Source organism: Magallana gigas, chromosome 3 (genome assembly GCF_963853765.1).
Source record: "Magallana gigas chromosome 3, xbMagGiga1.1, whole genome shotgun sequence".
In the NCBI taxonomy this organism is placed as follows: domain Eukaryota; kingdom Metazoa; phylum Mollusca; class Bivalvia; order Ostreida; family Ostreidae; genus Magallana; species Magallana gigas.
Window position 1 is genome coordinate 38,331,755 of NC_088855.1, and position 21,706 is coordinate 38,353,460.

Genomic DNA, 21,706 nt, shown 5'->3' on the forward strand with positions numbered 1-21,706 from the left:
GGGGATATAGCATCGCTACCGTGCGTGTGTGTGTTCGTATGTGTGTATGTATGTATGTATGTGTGTGTGTGTGCACTCCATTTCAATTTTCTAGTAAATGAAAAAAAAAAACTTCCAATAGAATTTCCTTAACCTTTGCACAAATATGTCTCATTGTAAAAGATTAAAACAATGCAATGTCATATTAATTGGTCAATTTTTATGCAAAAACTTAGATAAAATTACACCATTGTAAAGGAGGGGGCATACATTATGACAAAATTCGTTCAAATCTAAAAATATTTATCATAGATTGCACACTTCTGTAAAATAAAAAATAAAAAATGCATGTGCCTTTTCAAACCATTAATACTATTACAAATTATTGTTTCATTAAATCAATGTCATAATCAACTTTGTATACGAGTAATTAATCGAAATACATATTGTATCTGAGTAAGAGTTATCAATCACCCAGAGCGAAAGTACGGTGAGTTAATATAGAGTTATTAATAGCTTAATGTGTGTTTGAATGTTTGTTATTATCCCCTCGCGCAACTTTTTGCGAAAGGGATATAGCATCGCTGCTGTGCGTGTGTGTGTGTGTGTGTGTGTTCAGCTTGGAAACAAGTTTTAAAGAAAACTCTTGCACGAATATTTATCAAACTTCGTACACTTATTTGCCATGGTAAAAGGACAAACCCTGAGGATTTTCAAGTCAATTAGTTAATTACTCTTTAATATATCGTTAGAATAACACAATTTTTACAATTTTATGTACGACTTGACAATAACTACTTCTGCTTCTCTTCTGTGAAACCAAAGTGAAAGTAAGCAGTTCAAATCAAAACGTGATATTTTTTTAATTAAGATCTAGTACAGGTAAAGAAAAGTAGTTTTTGTAGTAATGTTGGGTTAGTAGAATGTGGTCTTCCATTTATATAACTATATATTCCTAAACAATGCATCCCCCACACAATAACTTATGTCGCGAGGGGATGCTCCGCTTAGCGGTGCCCTTGATGTTTTCGTACTGTTTATTATTATTTTTTTCCAAATTTTGTGCACGCGATTTCTCAAAAACTGCTCAACCGATCTCGACAATTTTTCCACAGATGATGGGACATTATCGAAATTTTATATGTTTTTGATTTTTTTGTCGTCGTCACTTCCGGTCCGGATATACGGTAAATTTTGTAATTTTTTACGACCAATTTTATGCAGAGCTGATCTCAGAAACTATTAAAGATATGACTTTCAAATTTTCAAGATAGGTAGACCATGGCTTGAAGTTGTGCACTATATAGTTTTTTGTACCTGTGGGGCTATTCCTTGGAGCTCGCTTACGCACGAAAATGGGGTACAGATTTTGAATCAAAATTTTCATACGTTTTGATCAGTATCTTTTTATCGGTTGATATTTTGTTAAGACATATAGAACAAAAGTAGTAGAAAATTAAAAGTTCTGTCCAACAAAATCAAGAAAAAGGGGCTGGTCCCTTTATTTAGGGACCAAGAAACTCGTAAAGTTTATTACGAATAACTTCAAAACGAATAATATTTTGCTATGCATTATAGAATCAAAGTTGTTGATCGCTACACTATCTGTTTGAAGAAGTCATCCTCAGGCCCATGTTTGACGTAATTAGGGAGTTTTATTTATTATCTTTAAATTTGGGGGGGGGTGTTAATTTTGAAATTGTATCGATATTTCATGGCCGATTTCGACCATTTTTTCACAGATGATTGCCAGAGGTCATAATTCTAGAAGTTTTTTTTTTTATAAATTTTGAAATCGTCACTTCCAGTTCCGATTTACGGCCGATTTTGTAAGTTTTGACGACCAATTTTGTGCAGAAATAAACTCAGAGACTATTAGAGATATCAATATGAAATTTTCAGGATAGGTAGACCATAGTTCGAAGGTGTGCAGATTGTAGTTTTTTGGTGCCAGTGGCGCCATTTCTTTGCGCTCGCCAAGGCTCGAAAATTGGGTACGAATTTCGAATCAAAATTTTCATACGTTTTGATATCTATCTTTTTATGAGTTGATATTTTGTAAAGACATATATAAAGTGGTAGAGAATCAAAAGTTCTTTCCAACAAAATAAAGAAATAGGTGCTGGCCCCTTAAATTAGGGGCCAAGACACTCGTAAACTCTTTTACAAATAACTTTAAGACGTTAAAGATTATGTAAAGCAAAGTTGTTGATCGTTACAATATTTATCAGGTGAAATCATTGCCACGCCCATTTATTACGTAATTAGGGATTTTTAGGGGCCAAAGTACTTAAACTTGGACGCAATATATCTAAAGAAGGAGACATATTTTGTTAAGCATTGTAGAAGAGAAAATGTTTGCATTGATGATTCTAATCGTTTCCATTAATCAGAACACCAATGTCTGTGCCCATTAAAGATCTAGAGGGCTGGCCCCTAAAATATTCAATCATTTGTATCTCAAAATTGATCAACAATTTTACATAGGTGTAGGAACAATAAATGTTAGTATCTGTGAGACCTTTCAAATGAACCCAAGAAAAAGGGGATAGCCCCTTAAAATAAGGGGCCAAGACTCTTGTAAACTCTATTACAGATAACTTAAAAACGATAAAGATTTTGTTATGCATTATAGAAGCAAAGTTGTTGATCGTAACAATATATACCAGAAAAACCATTGCCACGCCCATTTATTACGTAATTAGGGATTTTTAGGGGCCAAAGTACCAAAACTTTGACACAATATATCTAGAGAAGGAGACATATTTTGTTAAGCATTGTAGAAAAGAAGATATCTGTATTGATGATTCTAATCGATTCCATTAATCACAACACCAATTTCTGTGCCCATTAAGGATCTAGAGGGCTGGCCCCTAAAATATTACATCATTTGTATCTAAAATATGAACAACAAGTCTAGATAAGTGTAAGAACAAAAAGTGTTATTATTCGTGAGACCTTTCGAATGAACTCAAGAAAAAAATGCTGGCCCCTTAAATTAAAGGCCAATACACTCGTAAAGTCTATTACACGTACCTTAAAAACGATCAAGATTTTTTTAATGCATTATAGAAACAAAGTTGTTGATCGTAACAATATCAGTTTGTAAAACTCATTTCCAAACCCTGTGATGACGTAATTAGGGATTTTAAGGGACTAAAAACTTAAATCTTTAATGTGCTGTATGTGAAAAAGCAAAACTCTTTGTTAAGCATTTTAAAGGATATTGACAATCGTATACATTATCTGAAAGGGGGGAATGGTGAAATTTCATTGATATTTTAATCGTATCGTTTAAAAATTGAACGGAAGACCTACTCGTAACTCGTATATATATATATATATATATATATATATATATATATATATATATATATATATATATATATGAGAGAGACGACAGACAGACAGGGAGTTTTGTAATGTTGATTACTGAGTAGCCTTAAGGTAGAAAATGAAAATGTTGAAGGCATAGGTGAAGGCATAGGTTAACAAAACGGTGGTTAAATCTAAATTAATATTACTTTATTTTGAAAATGATACAGACATCATCTATATATTTTTTTTTCATTAAAATTGAAAATTATTTAATTTTTAAACCGGCGTTAAGTTCAATACAAAACGATAACTATCGCACACCATTGATTCATTTATTATTTTTTAAAAGTGGGAAGGTGGGGGGGGGGGGTTATAAACACAGCCCAGGAGCCGCGCGGATTAATTGTTGATCTGAGAGACTAGGGGGAACTGTAACGAGAAAACATGGAACTTCTAGTCAAATGTGTCGTTCTTTGTAGTCTGTTCATAGCAGGTAGGACATCTGCAGAATTTTCAAAACCTTTTAATTAATTGCATTTATAATTTATTGCCGTCGCATAGGTTCATGTGTTCTTATCTTTTGGACAATAAGCTCCTCATATAAAGGTCTTGAAGAAAAAGAAACGCTCACTAGATACGATCGCAAAATATTCAATCATGTTTATCTCTAAAATGAACAACAATTTTAGATAGGCCTAAGAACAAAAAATGTCGGTATTCTTGAGAACTTTCGAATGAATTCAAGAAAAAGGGACTGTCTCCTTCAATTAGGGGCCAAGATACTCGTAAATGTTTTTACACATACCTCAAAAACGATCAAGATTTTATAATATATTATAGAAAGAAAGTTGTTGATCGTAACAATATCAGTAAAACTCATTGCCACACCCATTGATGACGTAATTAGGGATCTTAGAGGACTTTAATCTTTCTTTATTGTGCTGTATGTGAAAAAGCAAAACTCTTTGTTAAGCATTTTAAAGGATAATGACAATCGTATACATTGTCTGAAAGGGAGTGGTTGAGGGGGAATTCTGAAATTCATTGATATTTAATCGTATCGTTTAAAAATTGAACGGAAGACCTACTCGTTACTCGTAACGAGATCGTATCTAGTTTCTCTTATGTTACAAATAGCAGTGCGTCTTGCAACAATATATTGAAAATCATTTAATGTTAAAGAGAGGTAAAAATGAAAAAAAAAAAGAATTTAAAATGCAAACTCGAAAAGTAATAACATTTTGAAAGATTGTACAAGTAATATACAGGAAAATTTTTACGAGAGAGAGACAGACAGACAGACAGAGAGACTCTTTAAAATTTAAGTGACTTTCCATTCCGTATCCGATAAATACATTGTTCTTACATGCACGTTTTATAGAGATGACTTATAAATACATTTCAAGGGGTAAAAAAATCTTTCTTTTGTTACAGCTAACTGAATACTGATTCTGTTAACTGTTATACACTTTTATTCCGAACATGTTATGTATTTTACATCTAGACCGAAAAGAATTTAGGTCTCCCATGCACAACATGCAACTACGCACAATCATTGGCGAATGCACAAAATGTACGACACTAATTTAGGATTACAGAGTCTTGTTGTGAATAGATCTCTAAAGCATTTCCAGGTTGTAAACAGCGAACTACACGGAGCACGGAGTTACTACTATTTATAAGTCTCGCTCTGTGCCTCTTATTTATGTGAAAACTTATCGCATGATTAATAGATTTTACGAGACGCTCTGCAAACAAAAGACTTTCTTTGACTTTGTAATACTTATATTGATGATTGAACGGATATCTGTAATCTTAAAAACCTTATCCCAAAAAAACGATCGGGCATGTTCAATCTATCCGTAAAAGAAATTTAAACACATTTGACAAAAAAATTGAAACAAAAACATATCCAAATTTGAATGCTAGCAAAATCTTTGAAAAATTGTTTTCTTCTTTTAATTTCAATTTGTTTCTGTGTAAATAAATCAAGATCAGGTGTAAAATCCTTATCTCCTCACTCATTTTGATATAGAAACACTGGTATTCAAATTATCTAAGATCCCATTACAAAAGTACAGATACCCCCCCCCCCCCCATAAATACATCTTTCAACAGAATCAAGAGAGACGTAACGACGTAATGATAAAAAAAATAGCCAGTCAAATATTGTGTGCATTTTGCTGATGCTGCCAGGCGGATACTGATTGTCAAACGCTTGTTTAATAAGCTGGCCTACTGCAAAATTTCTTATCTGAGGAGTTTTTGTAAAATAAACGTACCCCACGAAAATAGTCGGTTATCGGGTGGAGCTTTATGTGAGGCATGTTGCTAACTGTTCATGTCCGCTGATTTCCAACACCTGAAAAATGGCGTCGGAAACCATACACCTGGGCATCATTACCTGCATTGTAGTGCATACTCTTATTAGTCAAGGTAGGTGGTACATTTGAGAAATGTTTAATGCATCTATTAATTTTATTCAAGTCATCAGGAACATAAGAAAACTGCTTCTGGGTAGCATTCTCGGGGGTGACTGTTTTTCTTTATGCAGTGTGTGGGTACTATCCTCTGAACCATAGTGACATTCTTTTCGGACAATTCCCGGACGGCTTTATATGGAGCGCCGCCACCGCCGCCTATCAGGTGGAAGGGGCATGGAACGAAGATGGTATGATGTTTCAATATAATTATATGTAAATGTAGTTTCATTATAAATGCATTGTTGACATAAGAAGAATAATCTTAGGAAAATGCATGTCAATACTACAATGACAATGTACAAAATTTATTAATTAATGATATATGATTAAAATCACCTCCTCCCTCTTCCAAAAGATACACGTATGTATCGTTAATAATTCGACTAATATCAAGATTTACCTGTATGAACAGCAGGTAGAGATGTCAAAATCGATGTTATCAGAATTTTTGAGGAGGTGAAGTGTCCAATGTTATTCTACCACTTTGACTGTTGTAAGGTTATGACTGATATACATGTATACAAGGATATACAACCTATCTTGTAGGGAGAGGGCCAAGTATCTGGGACACATTTTCTCACGTCCCCGGTAATATAGAGAACGGGGATACCGGGGACGTAGCATGTGACAGTTACCATAACTACCAGAGGGATGTCGAAATGTTGAAGGAACTAGGGGTATTCAATTCAGTTATCTACAAAGATGATTTAAACATGTCCTTAGTATCTATGTGGTCTTTATACAGGCACGTACATGTAGTATCGTTTTTAAAAGGGGGGGGGCTCATCCAAAAAATGTTGACAAGCAAAAAACAAAACCAAAAAAAAAAACCAAAAAAAACCCCATACCTTCAATTTCACTCCTCATTTCCTTGTTTTCTCTTCCAATTCTATATGCCCCCCCCCCCCGCCCCCCTCCTCCCCCAACAAGTGGGGGAACACCACTATAATTCAATTTTTTTTATATGTAAATTTAATAAAAATTTCTGCTGCCCCCCCCCCCTCGTTTGATGCTACGTGCCTGTTATATAGAAGTAGATGTACCTGTAAATTGTGTTAAAAATCGAAATGCAAACGTTGAAATAGGAGTTGAAAGTCCCGTGATTGTGTACAAAGAAACCCTCCTTGATACATGTTCTTGTTTATTCTTTCGAAGCATATTTTTGTATCGAAGCTTTTGCAAAGTAAAACGCATATCCGAGAGATTTAAAGAGCAGGTACATGTGATACCGTTGTTTCAAGCATGTAGAGATACAATGAACAACATAGTTTGACTAACGTTATTGTATCTAATGTTAAAATCCGTCTTTACTGCAAAAACAACAAATAATATGACTTTATTATCATCAGTTTACTTAAATGGTCAACATAGTGTGTGCTAATGCACCTTTGATATGCATGATACTTAGCCCCCAAAAACAGAAGATTTCTCTTTTGTGCAAAAAGTAATCCACCAAGAAAAAAAAAATAAACACACGTACACAAACTGGCCGATTTTGACGATTCATGCCTTTAAACTAGTACATATTGTTTTTTTTAAATTCAAATTTTACTACAGGTTTCACATTATCGTTTTTCGATATCTTGGTCAAGAATCTTCCCATTGGGAACTGATGAAATGATAAATCCCAGGGGAGTGAAGTATTACCAGCGGTTGATTGACGCCTTGAAGCTCGCCGGGATAGAGCCCATGGTAACTCTGTACCACTGGGACCTTCCCCAGGCCCTGGAAAATGATGGAGGGTGGCTCAACTACACCACTGTGGAACACTTCGTGAAATACGCCAACTTCTGTTTTAATGAATATGGAAGCAAGGTAAAAAAGTTTTTGATCTACAGACTGTAGATCTACAGATTGTAATGTTGTCATAATGTATTTTAATATTCAATTCAATAGTTAATTGCAAAATTCCGTTTGTTTTCAAACCTTAAAAGGAAAACTTTTCATGTCTTGGTTCCTTTGGACTGAAAGTCTAACTTTCAATGTAGGTGAAAAAGTGGATAACCTTCAACGAACCTTGGGTTGTTTCCTGGTTAGGATACGGCGGAAGTGGAATGGCTCCCGGTCGGAACGAACCAGCTAAGATGCCCTACATTGTGGCTCACAATATCATTCGTGCCCACGGAAAGACCTACCGGCGATATAACAATCAATACAAGAATATACAAAAGGGAGAAGTCGGCATTACCCTCAATATCAACTGGGCTCAACCAAAGAATACTTCCGATCCTGCGCATTGGGAAGCATCAAATCGAGCTATGCAGTTTGAACTCGGATGGTTTGCGCATCCGATTTTAGTGAACGGGGACTACCCTCAAGTAATGAAAGATCAAATAGGCAACAAAAGCCGGGCACAGGGCTTTACAAAATCCAGACTTCCAGAGTTTACTGACAAAGAGAAAAGAGATATTAAAGGTCAACTACTAGTAATTGTACCTTTAGACTTTTTTGTTGTTGCAAAACTCCAGAACTCATTTTTATAAATATATAAATGTTATGAATATAAATTTATTCAATTATATTTCGACAGGTTCTGCGGATTTCCTTGGGCTGAACCACTACACAACTAACCTTGTCTCTCCAGTTCATTATCCACCAGATGTACAGAGTTACGACGCGGACAAAGATGCAACCTCTGCATACGACCCGTCTTGGCCAACGTAATATATTTGACCCCCCTCCCCTTCTCTCTCTGGAAATTCTTTGAAATATGGATAAATAATTATGCCAAAACACTTTTTCATATTTCAATTCTTTGATGGTTTTAATAATTACTGTTTCTCTATTTATTTTATTAATAGGTCGGGTTCTGATTGGCTGAGGGTCGTTCCATACGGAATAAGAATGACACTTAGATGGATTAAGAGGGAATATCCTGCCACACCCATCTTGGTAACAGAGAACGGGTTGTCGGACAGGAATGGATCTCTGGTCGACACCTGGCGGATAGATTACTACCGGTCCTATATCAATGAAGTCTTAAAAGGTGAAAATTTGAAAGTATACAAAAATCACAGTGCCTATTACTGTTTATGCATCTTGTATAGTTATTGTAAAATCTAAAAATGGAAATACAAGTACATGTATATGTTACCTGTATATGTAAGAAAGAATTGACCGCATACAACTAACGTTTGCAGAAGCATTTCTTGCTGTATCAAATTTCATATAATACATACTTTGTATAGGAATCGTCCTCGACGGCTGTAACGTCACTGGGTACACAGCATGGTCTCTTATGGACAACTTTGAATGGCCAAGGGGATTCAGCGAAAAATTTGGACTTTATCATGTTAATTTCACCGACCCCAAACGGACTCGAACTCCCAAAGCCTCTGCTAGATTTTATTCCCAGCTGATTAAAGAGAACGGATTCCTTCGGGGTTACACGGGCCTGGGTGGGCGTGGCACTGCCCCTGAGCATGAGGAGGGTATTTACTACGACACGTTCCCTGAAGATTTTGCTTGGAGTACAGCGACTTCGGCCTATCAGGTGGAAGGGGCGTGGGACGAAGACGGTGAGGCAATATAAAATCGTTTACTAATACCAATATATGCATAATACCCAATTTTCATAGATTTTTTAAAAAAAGATTCGTTCAATATTGTTGAAATTTTCAAATTTATTTACATGATGTGATGATAATTCATACGGGTGTACATGTATCTTAAAATATAATAAAAAGAAAAATCATCACCCTAATGTAACCCCCACCCCCCCCCCCTTGAATAAATAAAAAAAATCTGCTAAATTGGCTTTATTCAATTTACCCGTGCTTTAACAGTTGGCCTAATAAAATCATAATAATCATTATAACAGTAAAATCAATTTTATCATTCTTTTGTTATCTCGCCATTACATGTATGTGACGTACACCTACCAAAGAAGAAAGTTTTGTGAACATCCAATAGAAAATAAAGCTGTTATTGATACATATTTAAGGACGTGGACCCAGTATCTGGGATGTTGCTGCTCATCAGGAAAACTACATTTATAACAACGATACTGGCGACGTGGCATGTGACAGCTACCACAAATATAAAGAAGATGTCCGTCTGTTGAAAGATCTAGGGGTAATCACTTACTTACATGTAATTAATTACATGTAACATAATTCGGACAAGTGGTTTTTTTTTCATTGATTTAGACAGCCAAATAATGCCATTTTTTAGTAGTAAATTAAGTAATTCGTATTCCATGAATGATGTTTAAAAAATTAAAGCTTTTTATTCTGTCAATGAATTACGTTTGTTTCATACATTTTTAACTAAATATTCAAGGTATAACACCAAGATAATAAGTCTATCCCTTTTATTCAAGATTTGCAATTCTAAATACCAAGTATCACCAAGATATCAAAAGACATTGGTTTTCTTTTCCGATAAAAGAAATTTTTATTCATAGGTTTCACACTACCGTTTCTCCATCTCCTGGCCTAGAGTATTCCCTAACGGTACGAAAGAAAGCAAGAACCCACCAGGAGTCCAGTATTACCACAACTTGATTGACGAACTGAAGAAAGCCGACATAGAACCGATGATCACCCTGTATCACTGGGATCTTCCACAGGCCCTGGAAGAGAGAGAGGGAGGGTGGATGAACGAGTCCATTGTTAACCGATTCCGAGACTATGCGGACTTCTGCTTTGGTGAATATGGAAACAAGGTACACTTATTTCTCTGTCGTGAATTTTTTTTAAAAATTTCTATTTTTATAGGGGTACCGGTTTTGAATTTGCTGTTGAATAAGTGGTAACATTTTACTGACCTGTTCCTCGTAGACAAAGTTTTGGATAACGTTCAACGAGCCATGGATAGTTTCCTATTTTGGTTACGGCGTGGGTTCGTTCCCTCCCGGAAAGAAGGGCCAAGGGACCAACACATACATCACAGCCCATAACATCCTAAAGGCCCACGCCGAGGCGTATCACATATATGATACTAAATACAGGTGGTCCCAAGGAGGTATTTCTGCAATGTATTCCTTTGTAAAGGCGATGGCAACATGTTTGTTCAATATCAACGTCAGCTTAATTTTGAAATAAAAACATAAGTTTAACTGTTTATTACCTTGTTTTACTACAACTTATTGGATTAAACTTTAGTATTATTCACTTTTAAATTAATGTTATATTAAGAAGTCATTCTAGTTTTCTATAGCCTTTTGTCTGCTATTTCAAGTTTACGACAACTACAACAAATAAACATATACACGTAGTACATTTCAATGAATGATGAACTCTAATCAGTTAGTGAAGAAGATAGCGCTTAATTAATATGCTTTTATTCATTAATTACATCCACATTTTGTAAGGGGTCGGGGATTGCATCTTAGGCGTCGTAACCCGGGGGAGGGGGGGGGGGGGCTAGGGGGGCCTAGCCTCCCCCCCCTCCCACTTTTTTTGCAAAGTTAGACCTAACCATTAGGCACATAGCAGAATAGAGGGTTCAGCCCTCCCCCCCCCCCACACACACACTTTTTCGCAGGAAATATAACTGTTTGTTCATTAATGTACCTTTGAAAGATTGAGAAGTGGGAGTCATAGGCATACTAGCCCCCCCCCCCCCCCCCCCACCCACGGATTAGGATTTTCATGGTTTGGGGAAAAACATTTATGGTAGGTAAGAATTTTTGTTTTGGAAGTATATGTTTATCCCACCCCCCCCCCCCCACCCCCCAACGGATTAGGATTTTACATGATTTTGGGGGAATTAGGGTTTTTTTTCTCTCAATATTTCTGAGGATCAGTCTAGCCCCTCCCCCCCCCCCCCCCCACTTTCAGTTTGCTTCCGACGCCATTGGATTGTAAGGGGAGTGAATTGAGTATGAGAAGATACGAGCATCCAAACGTCTTTTTGTAAATTGTAGGTCAAGTTGGAATTACTCTAAACGTTGGATGGGCGGAACCTGAAAATCCCTTCGATCCAGAAGACTTGAAAGCCTCAGAGAGGGACATACAATTCAGCTTTGGTTGGTTCGCGCATCCTATACTGGTCAATGGAATGTACCCCCAAATCATGATCGATCGCATCGAGGCAAACAGCAATGGGACCAACAGACTGCCACACTTCCCAGATCCTGCAAGAATAAATGGTAAATGCTGTACGGTTTCCAATATCGGTTACCAAAATTTGTTTACTTGATATGGCTACACGGTCGATTATCATCTTTATCTTACTACTATAGGCACATCGGATTTCCTTGGGTTGAACTTTTACTCATCTGGCCTGGTGCGTCCGGACGAGTCCCGCACGGATCACAGTTATGATGACGATAAAGGAACGGCATCCAGAATGGACCCTTCCTGGCTTGGGTTAGTCGTTGTGAAAAAAAATACTTGCTTTATGTTTGATGACTTTGAAAAAAAAAATACTTGCTTTATGTTTGATGACTTTGGTATAAATATCTTCTTCCCTTCTCTTTTTGAAAGATCTGGGTCGGATTGGCTAAAGGTGACACCGTTTGGTCTTCGAAAAATATTGAATTGGATCAAGATCCATTATAACAACGTCCCCGTGTATGTGACGGAGAACGGGATATCGGACACTAATGGCTCCCTGACGGACCTACACCGGATACACTACTACAGGACGTACATCAACGAAATGTTGAAAGGTACAAGATGACCACAAAAATTTTGAACATTTTGGAATTCAAGAAATGTACCTGCACAAAAATTCCACCTTCACTGTATGATTATGCTTTGGAATTAGTCTCTTGGTTTCATAAAATTTATTTGAGATACATGTACCTAGTATTGTATTGACTCTATTCATTCTCGTACTGTTATTTTATCAATATTTCTTGAATACCAATTTTCATGGATTTTGTACTTGTTTTAAGTCCCGAAATTGAATTTTCATTTCATGCAACATCTTATAACATTTATTGTTTATATAGATTCAATTGCCACAGTTTTACTTAACGTTGAAAGAGTGATTTTTACTACATTCACAATAATTGGTGCCGCCAAAAAATAGCGACTGAACCACAGTATTAGACTTTGTATATCACAAAGCTTCTACTATAACACTAGAAAAAAATTCTCAAACCATTGTTCTGGGTTTTTTGTACCAATTCGAGTGTATTTTTATTGGTAGCTATAAAACTGGATGAGTGCAATGTAAAGGGATACACGGCATGGTCAATGATGGATAACTTTGAGTGGCGAAGAGGATACTCGGAACGTTTCGGGATTCATTACGTCAATTTTAGTGACCCATCCAGACCAAGAACACCAAAAGCATCCGCAAGGTTCTACCAGCAGCTGATACGTGAGAACGGCTTTAAGCATGGCTACACGGCTATAGGAGGGCGGGGGGTCGCTCCGGCCATGGAGGGCCAGTTTTACTACGACAAGTTCCCGGATGATTTCGCCTGGAGTACAGCCACCTCAGCTTACCAGATAGAAGGAGGGTGGAACGAAGGAGGTACTATATTCAGTACAGTTGAACTGTGAATGTTATACTTCTTTGTTTGGTGTCTAGAGCCGCATCTCTTAGAAGACTTAAAAAGAGATGACAATATATGCACTCGATTAAATGACTGATTTAGTATTTAACTGTATCCATGTTGAATTCATCTCATAATTTCTTGAAACAGGAAGAGGACCAAGCGTTTGGGACACGTGGGTTCACGAATATACACACGTGGAGAAAAACGCCACTGGAGATATAGCATGTGACAGTTACCATAGATACAAGGAGGATGTCCAGTTGTTGAAAAACTTAGGGGTAAAAAAAAATCATTTTCAATGTTTACCAATTTGGTATTTGACAGTGTTAAAATTTATCTGTTTTGAGTGTTTTAAAAAGTTAAACTACACATTATGGAAGTTTTCTTTGAATTTTCCCAAAGGTTTTTCAATGAGTATCATTTTCATTGAATAAATATTTCATTAGGTATCTCATTACCGTTTTTCCATCTCCTGGCCAAGGATTTTCCCAGACGGTACCAAAGAAAGTTTGAACAAAGAAGGCATTCAATACTACAGCAACGTGATTGATGAGCTTCTAAAGTTCAACATTAAACCCATGGCGACCCTCTTTCACTGGGATTTACCGCAAGCTTTAGAGGACCAAGGCGGGTGGCTGAACGAAAGCACGGTCTATCACTTCAGAGACTATGCCGATGTGTGTTTCCGAGAGTTTGGTGACAGGGTAGGTTAAATATATCAGTTTCATTTTTTTTTTATTACTTTTGCTCATTTTTATAAACAGTTTACTCAAGATATTCCATTCAGACATCAATATTATCTAAAATTTTAGACACAATTTAACACCCATATAGAACAAAAATGTTACGTACTCAGGAAATTACAGATGGAATATTTTTTTTTACAATCTTTCTAATTTATTTTCAATATATATTACATGTATATTGTGATTTAGGTTAAATTGTGGATATCTTTCAATGAACCTGGGCTAACGGCATGGACTTGTTACGGAAATGGTGGAATGGCGCCGGGTCGGCACGGGCACCCGGGGACCTACCCATATATAGTGACACGCAACATCATTCTAGCTCATGCGGAAGGTTATCATGTTTTGAAAAAGAAGTACCCTCAACAGAAGGGTATGTTGATCAGTTGGAATTTATTTCTAAACACTGTGTGCAGGACAATGTAATGGTGTTATTTGTACCAATCATATTCGTTCTTACGGTATTTCCCCTTGCCCCTTAGGTCAGTATGGAATCACGTACAGTATTGGCTGGGCGGAACCTAAAGATCCGTATAAACCTGAGGATATTGAGGCTTCCGAGAGAAAACTACAATTTGATGCAGGGTGGTTTCTTAATCCAATATATATAAATGGCGACTACCCAGAGGTTATGAAAAAGAAGGTAGCAGAGAAAAGCGCCGCCCAAAATTTCACTTCTTCACGTCTTCCGCCATTTACAGAGGAAGAAAAACGCCGCATCAATCGTAATCCATTTTCAGTTAAATTCTATTGCTAGCCAATCATAAGAAATAAATATTTCTCGGTAACACATCAGACAAATCTTAAAGAATTCAAAATATTCACTTTTAAAAGTTCGCGTTTTAGGCAAATCAAAAGGAATTTTTTTTCTACATTCAAATAACGTGGATGTCATTTGTTACACTTTTTGAAGAATTATAATTTTGATAAGTTTTACTAACTTAATGAATAAAAAAAAAGAAAACAAAACAATACTTTGTGAGATATATTGCACAATTAGGCCAGCATTTTTTAAAATTTCGATTTACAAACCCGCCGACCCTATTTTTTAAAAATTCAAATAAAAATAAAAGGATCTGAACTAGCTATTTATTTTATTTTTTCCTCCGACCCGAAGTTTTCTTTCTGGTAAAAATAAAAATAAATGTTGATGCAACCACGTATGTGTAGTCTGAATTATTGTTGTTCATGCATTGATTTAATAAAAAGACCAAGTTCTTTCCGATCAAGTCACAGGCACTAGAAGTCACAAAAAACCACCAAAGGGCCTACTCCTGTTTGCTTTCGTCCAACCCTACAATTTACGACCCTATTAAGTTTTGTGATCGGCAACTTAGCCAGAATTTCCTCAATAAAGAGAAGTTGAAGTCTTTTTCTATCACAATTCTGTAAATTAAAAAAAAAACACCTCATTGATAAGAAAATGATAAGTTACTTTAAAAAAAAACATTTTTGCAAAATAAATTCTAGAATAATCATAATTTAACCGTTTGGAAATAGATCCTCTACATAACGGTTGTACATTTGTAAGTGGGTCATAGGGTTGGACTAATAACCCTAAACACACTGAACACAGGTCTTATGACTGAAGGAAAGAGAATAATTTTATTTGTCATTAAGGTTAAAGCTAACAAAATAACGAAACATTTCCTTTATTAAAGGTATAGTTACATAAATAAATAAAATTTTAAAAGTTATTTAGTCTTTTTTAAATAAAAAAACTTGTTTGATTTTTTACTGACATTTATGGACATGCTTCTAATCCAATTTATTTTCAGTAACAATATTTTAAATTTTGAATTTGTGAATAGCATTGTTAATTTAATCAAATAAATTATTTCTCAAACTTCTTCCTATTTTTCTGCAAGGAAGAAGTGAAAACTCCCTTATTTTTTTTTTTTGGTCTTAATGTATATGTACAGTATGTACTTGTATTTATAAAAAAAAAAAACCTTCGTTTTTATACATGCATGTACAATATATCAACACAAATTTTCAGTGCCCATGGATAAAATATGTTATGATAAGAACATCACCAACAACCAAAATTACTTAGATATTTTTAAAAAATGGCAGCTCCTAAACACATGTTCTTATTTTAAAAATAAAAAAAATATTGTTGAAAAATTGTTTTATTTTCATTTTTTTTCTTGACGGACAAATTTTTCAATTTTATTTTTATTTTTTTTCCCTCCTCCTCACCAAATAATTTGAAAAATATTTCGTAAATCTAAAAATAAAAAAAATGCTGGCCTTAATACGATTGGTGTATACGTAAATGATTGAAATTTTCTGTTGAAGAAACCGGTGACTTTTTCGGATTAAACCATTACTCCTCCTCCTACTTCTTCCCAAGAGAGCACGACATTACTGATGTGTCTTATGAGGCTGACCAAGACGTGGGAAGTGAAAATGATCCAAAGTGGCTGGGGTTGGTATCAAAACCTTTTCTTTGTATGTACCTGCATATGTAAATTACTTTTTATTTTCGTTTGCAAACTCTTTCCAAATCACTAGGTAAAAATCAGTTGAAAATGCTTTTCATTTGGTACATGTACTTCGCTCTTGCATATGGACTGATTAGCATTTGTATGTTAATGTTGATTTTCCAATTATGGTAAGACATGTATTTCACAAAAAGGAGGATGTCTCTGTTGCAGCATAGACATTTCCAAAAGATTTTTTCTTCATTACAGATCTGGATCTTCTTGGTTATTTGTCACTCCATTCGGGCTGAGAAAAGTTTTAAATTGGGTGAAAATGACCTATAACAACATTCCCGTTTACATAACGGAAAATGGTGTATCGGATAGAAACGGATCACTTAACGACTACAGTCGCGTATACTTCTATAGAAACTATATCAACGAAATGCTGAAAGGTACATAAGTCAAATCGAAATTTCATATGCTTCATGTAAAAAATAAACTCAGTAGTTTTTTTTTTTACATGTCGACAGTCTCTTCATGTTTTGTGCTATTAATTCTACGGAATTATTATCTTTTTATTCAGCTGTTAAACTCGATGGCTGCAATGTGAAAGGTTATGCAGCATGGTCATTTATGGACAACTTTGAATGGAACACTGGCTACGCCGAGAAGTTTGGAATGCACTACGTTAACTTCAGTGATCCAGAACGACCTCGAACCCCGAAACTATCAGCAGTCCTCTACAACCAACTGATCAAAGACAACGGTTTTCTTGAAGATGCTGCTACTTCCCCTTCTAAAGGAAAAGAGCTGGGTGTCTACCGAGAGCTTCCGTATGCAGATAAGTTCTATTACGGAACATTTCCGAAAGAATTTGCTTGGGGCGCCTCCACTTCGGCTTATCAAATAGAAGGAGCCTGGAATGAAGACGGTAAAATATATGTACGGTTAATTAATTGGAATAATTTTAAGCATTTGCTATAATGGTTTAATGTGTGGCTTTATATCTCATTCAGGTAAAGGAGAAAGTAATATTGACAAAATGACTCATAGTGACTTTGAATCAACCGATGGAAACATTGCCTGCAATAGTTATAAAAAATTTAAAGAAGATGTGAGAATATTAAAAGAAACGCACGTAAGTGATTTAAATATAAATCTGCATCAAGGTATGAAACTTTCTTTCCTTTACTTCAAAATTTACATGAATAAGTATTCATCTATAATTACGGTTATATTTTGATGTTTCAGGTGTCATTTTACCGTTTTTCAATATCCTGGAGTCGAATTTTACCTGAAGGAAATGTCAGCGATGTTAATCACTTAGGGATTCAATACTACATGAACATGACAGACGCACTGATAGACGCAGGAATCACCCCTGTTGTGGTCATGCATTACTATGACATGCCGATTACAATATATAACCAAGGCGGATGGAAAAATCCAAACACAATTCATCTCTTTGTTGAATATGCACGAGTTTTATTCAAAGAGCTAGGTTCCAGGGTACTGTACAATATTTATATAATAATGTTACATTTATTTCAGCGGTCTGTCTGTTTTGTAATTAATTCGATGTCACAATTATATTGACTCATGATTGAATTGTTGTAGGTCAAATATTGGATAACTATCAATGACCCATACTCTGTGTCAGTTGGTTTGGATGCTAATGAAGAAAACCCACATACAACTGGACATAATTTGATAAAAGCCCATGCATATGTGTACAAATTGTACAAGGAGGAATTCAAGGAACAACAAAAAGGTTTAGCGTATTTACAATACACAACAATTATTATCACAATTAATAAATTAACAAATATTTAGAATTGGGTCATTTAAATACATTATTTTAATTTAGGTCACGTGGGAATTTCTCTTCGCGCTGATTGGTTTGAACCTGTAACACCTACCGACCCATCTGATATTGAAGCCACCAACAGGAAAATGGAACATTCTTTTGGATGGTTTGCGCATCCAATTTTTGTTAACGGCGACTATTCACAACTGCTCAAGTCAATATTAGAGAAAAAAAATACAACTATCCCCAAATTTACAGATTACGAATCAACGCTGATTAAAGGTTAGATATGGTAGTTAATCCATTATGTGAACATTCTGTGTGTGTGGTCATTGCAGATAACAGTTGGCTCTCGTTAAAAATGTATTGAACTATAACATTTTTTCTGTAGATTCTTCTGATTTCTTGGGATTGAATTTCATATCAACATTTAAAGTAAAATCAAAAGAAAATGATTTTAAAGGATTTGAGTTTGAGACAGATACAGAGATAACTTTCAATTCCTCGTGGCCTAGGTGAGTGTCAAAAGTACATTTAACTTTATCATAAGTTTACTGTGTCCAGTGAATACTAATTACCGATAAAAACAGATAACAGATAATTAAATTATCAGAGGGGAAATCACAATCAACTAATACGTTACTAAAAAAAATTATTTGTGCTTAGAATAGAATAATTACTTTTAGAATAAATAAAAAAATCCAGTGTCCAAAATTTACCATAAGCAATAAGGTTAGTGTTTGAAGAAAGATATTTCAAACTTATATATTCAGGTGCAATGGTTTTCAAAATAATTCCATATACATGTTATTTTACTTTGACAGAAGCAGCATAGCAACCATAAGGTTTGTACCGTTTGGTCTTCGAAAGGTTTTGAACTGGATTAAGGATAAATATCACAATGTCACAGTATACGTCACAGAGGCTGGGTTTCCAGATGACTCGGGGACTCTACAGGATAACACTAGGGTAAAATTCTACAAGGAGTACGTCAATGAAGTATTAAAAGGTGCGTTCGTTAATACAGTAAACAATAGCATCAGCTTGTAGTCACTATCGGGATGATACTCAATTATATCGCATTAATGATGTTGAGATTTTGAGAGTTAACCAGAACAATAGACTTGAGTACATTAACTGGAACTGTATTTATGCCAAAATTGTATTATTGTTACAATGTATTTACATTCTTTTGTTTTGTTTCTATTTTCAGCTGTTAGATTGGATAAATGTAATGTTAAAGGATTCAACATTAAAAGCCTGATAGACGATGTCGATTACACCGGAAGTATAAAACATAAATACGGAATTTACAAAGTGGATTTCAATGATCCATCAAGACCTCGAACAAGAAAATCTTCAGCTAATTTCATAACAAATATTATAAAAGATAACGGCTTTCTACAGGGAAAATCTTACTCTGTTGAATCAGGCATAGGGGAATTTAATCCAAACTATCCTTACAGGCCATTGAGACAGGAAAATGAGATGTATTCTGGTAGTTTTCCTCACGGTTTTGTATGGAGCACAGCTACAGCGGCTTACCAGGTAGAAGGCGGATGGGACGCCGATGGTAAGTCAAAATAAGATTGATGAAAGTTTTTGAAAGTATCCTTGTAGAATAAATGTACATTAGCTATACCTCCATATTTTATTCCAATACATGAAGACAAATTGACGCGAACGTCTGAGAAAACATTGGATTGAAACAGTTACTGTGTTTTTAGAAGATTTCAGAGAATTGTGCTTAATTATTATGATGCATGTTTTTTAAAATCAGGTAATTAAGATGAAATAAAGAATGTAGCTTAAAATGCATCACCGTGATAATAAGGTGAAACAGTTTAATACTGAGAAACTTTGACTTTACATTACATGATGGCAAAATTTGAAATCGTCAACAGTTACTGTATTAATTAAGTAATAGGAACCAATATCAACTGCTAGGTGTTTATATTAATTTACGCTTATCTTGTAAAATACGTTCTTAACTAAATTATTAATAACAGCAACTTTTTAATTTAATTGATTTTGGTTTACTAACATACAAAAACTATGGTAATTATACCCTCACATGGAATACGCAGGTAAAGGCAAAAGCAACTGGGATGTTTTCTCTCAAGAGCCTGGACATATAGTTAATAATGACAATGGAAACATAGCCTGTGACAGTTACCACAATTATAGAACAGACGTAGAGCTTCTGAAGAATCTAAAGGTTTGAGTACTAATACACATTTTATTGGAAATGCAACAAGTTACTGTTGAAAAAATGTCATGTTGCTGTAAAAGTTTCCTAGAACAAACCCGATTTACAAACTGTTGTCTACATGGTTTCTATGCACATTGCTAGGTAACACACTACAGATTCTCTATATCGTGGTCTCGGATACTGCCACTGGGGACGCTGGAAAAAATCAACCAACCAGGGATAGATTATTACAACAAGTTGATCGATGCCCTTCTAGAGGCTAATATCGCTCCAATGGTGACCCTCTACCACTGGGACACCCCACAGGCCTTCAACAACAGCGGGGGCTGGCAAAATAGCACTATATCTGACCATTTTGCCAACTACTCCAGATTGTGCTACGAACGGTTTGGTGACAGGGTAATGATATTGAGAAATCTACCTTGTGTCGGTGATTCAGATTCTGTCATAATATTGTCATATCAAACCGCTGCTATAACTTCTTTTATATTTCATTCGTCAGGTAAAACTTTGGATAACTCTGAATGAACCCTGGGTAGTCTCTAACCTAGGCTACGAGCTTGGCGTGAATGCCCCTGGTATAAAAGGGAGGGGGGATCGTATCTACCAAGTGGCTCACAACCTCATCAAATCTCACGCCAAAGCTTACAGAGTCTATGAAAAAGAATTCAAACAAAAACAAAAAGGTAATCATGCTTTATTCGGATATAAAACATTAAAATATGTAATAATCTAGGAATGATTTAGAGAATATCGAATGATATGTAACAGTTCTGAATATATTCAATATATATATATATATATATATATATATATATATATATATATATATATATATATATATATATATATATATATATATTCGTATATAGTAATACGACTACATTTAATTTTTACCAATGTTCAGATTAATGTATATGCATAATAACAAGAGAGAAGAAATTAGACTTCAGATAATTATTATAACAGGACAAGTGGGTATAACGCTGAATACGGACTGGCAGGTTCCAAAGAACCCGGAAAACCCCAGCGACCTGGAGGCCTCCGAACGAGCCATCGACTTCATGTTAGGGTGGTTCCTCAATCCAGTGATGAAGGGAGATTATCCCAAAGTGATGAGAGATCAGGTAGACAGGAAAAGTCGGGAACAGGGACTGCCAACTAGCCGGCTTACTAGGTTTACCCAAGCTGAACAAATGGATATAAAAGGTGTACTGATGATGGAGTTTAATTGAATGTCGAAGGGGGGATTCAAATAGGAAATTCGGGGGTTTTT

The 21,706-nt window shown here is 35.4% G+C and overlaps 1 protein-coding gene across 1 annotated transcript in view; it reads left to right on the forward strand.

Annotated features, from left to right (window-relative positions):
* Positions 1–21,706, forward strand: part of LOC105317659 (uncharacterized) — a 53,079-nt gene that overhangs the window by 25,469 nt on the left and 5,904 nt on the right. The window contains exons 44-76 of the mRNA XM_066077873.1: positions 5,664–5,733; positions 5,852–5,968; positions 6,327–6,457; positions 7,338–7,595; positions 7,769–8,195; positions 8,311–8,440; positions 8,582–8,766; positions 8,969–9,298; positions 9,724–9,854; positions 10,186–10,446; positions 10,562–10,745; positions 11,650–11,874; positions 11,968–12,094; positions 12,212–12,396; positions 12,882–13,211; positions 13,384–13,514; positions 13,683–13,940; positions 14,172–14,355; positions 14,465–14,707; positions 16,284–16,413; positions 16,679–16,863; positions 16,995–17,342; positions 17,428–17,549; positions 17,663–17,920; positions 18,029–18,182; positions 18,279–18,500; positions 18,610–18,733; positions 19,043–19,227; positions 19,432–19,791; positions 20,306–20,436; positions 20,572–20,829; positions 20,933–21,116; positions 21,400–21,639. Of these exons, the coding sequence (XP_065933945.1) occupies positions 5,664–5,733; positions 5,852–5,968; positions 6,327–6,457; positions 7,338–7,595; positions 7,769–8,195; positions 8,311–8,440; positions 8,582–8,766; positions 8,969–9,298; positions 9,724–9,854; positions 10,186–10,446; positions 10,562–10,745; positions 11,650–11,874; positions 11,968–12,094; positions 12,212–12,396; positions 12,882–13,211; positions 13,384–13,514; positions 13,683–13,940; positions 14,172–14,355; positions 14,465–14,707; positions 16,284–16,413; positions 16,679–16,863; positions 16,995–17,342; positions 17,428–17,549; positions 17,663–17,920; positions 18,029–18,182; positions 18,279–18,500; positions 18,610–18,733; positions 19,043–19,227; positions 19,432–19,791; positions 20,306–20,436; positions 20,572–20,829; positions 20,933–21,116; positions 21,400–21,639 (6,808 nt within the window). The remainder of the gene's footprint in view (positions 1–5,663; positions 5,734–5,851; positions 5,969–6,326; positions 6,458–7,337; positions 7,596–7,768; positions 8,196–8,310; positions 8,441–8,581; positions 8,767–8,968; positions 9,299–9,723; positions 9,855–10,185; positions 10,447–10,561; positions 10,746–11,649; positions 11,875–11,967; positions 12,095–12,211; positions 12,397–12,881; positions 13,212–13,383; positions 13,515–13,682; positions 13,941–14,171; positions 14,356–14,464; positions 14,708–16,283; positions 16,414–16,678; positions 16,864–16,994; positions 17,343–17,427; positions 17,550–17,662; positions 17,921–18,028; positions 18,183–18,278; positions 18,501–18,609; positions 18,734–19,042; positions 19,228–19,431; positions 19,792–20,305; positions 20,437–20,571; positions 20,830–20,932; positions 21,117–21,399; positions 21,640–21,706) is intronic.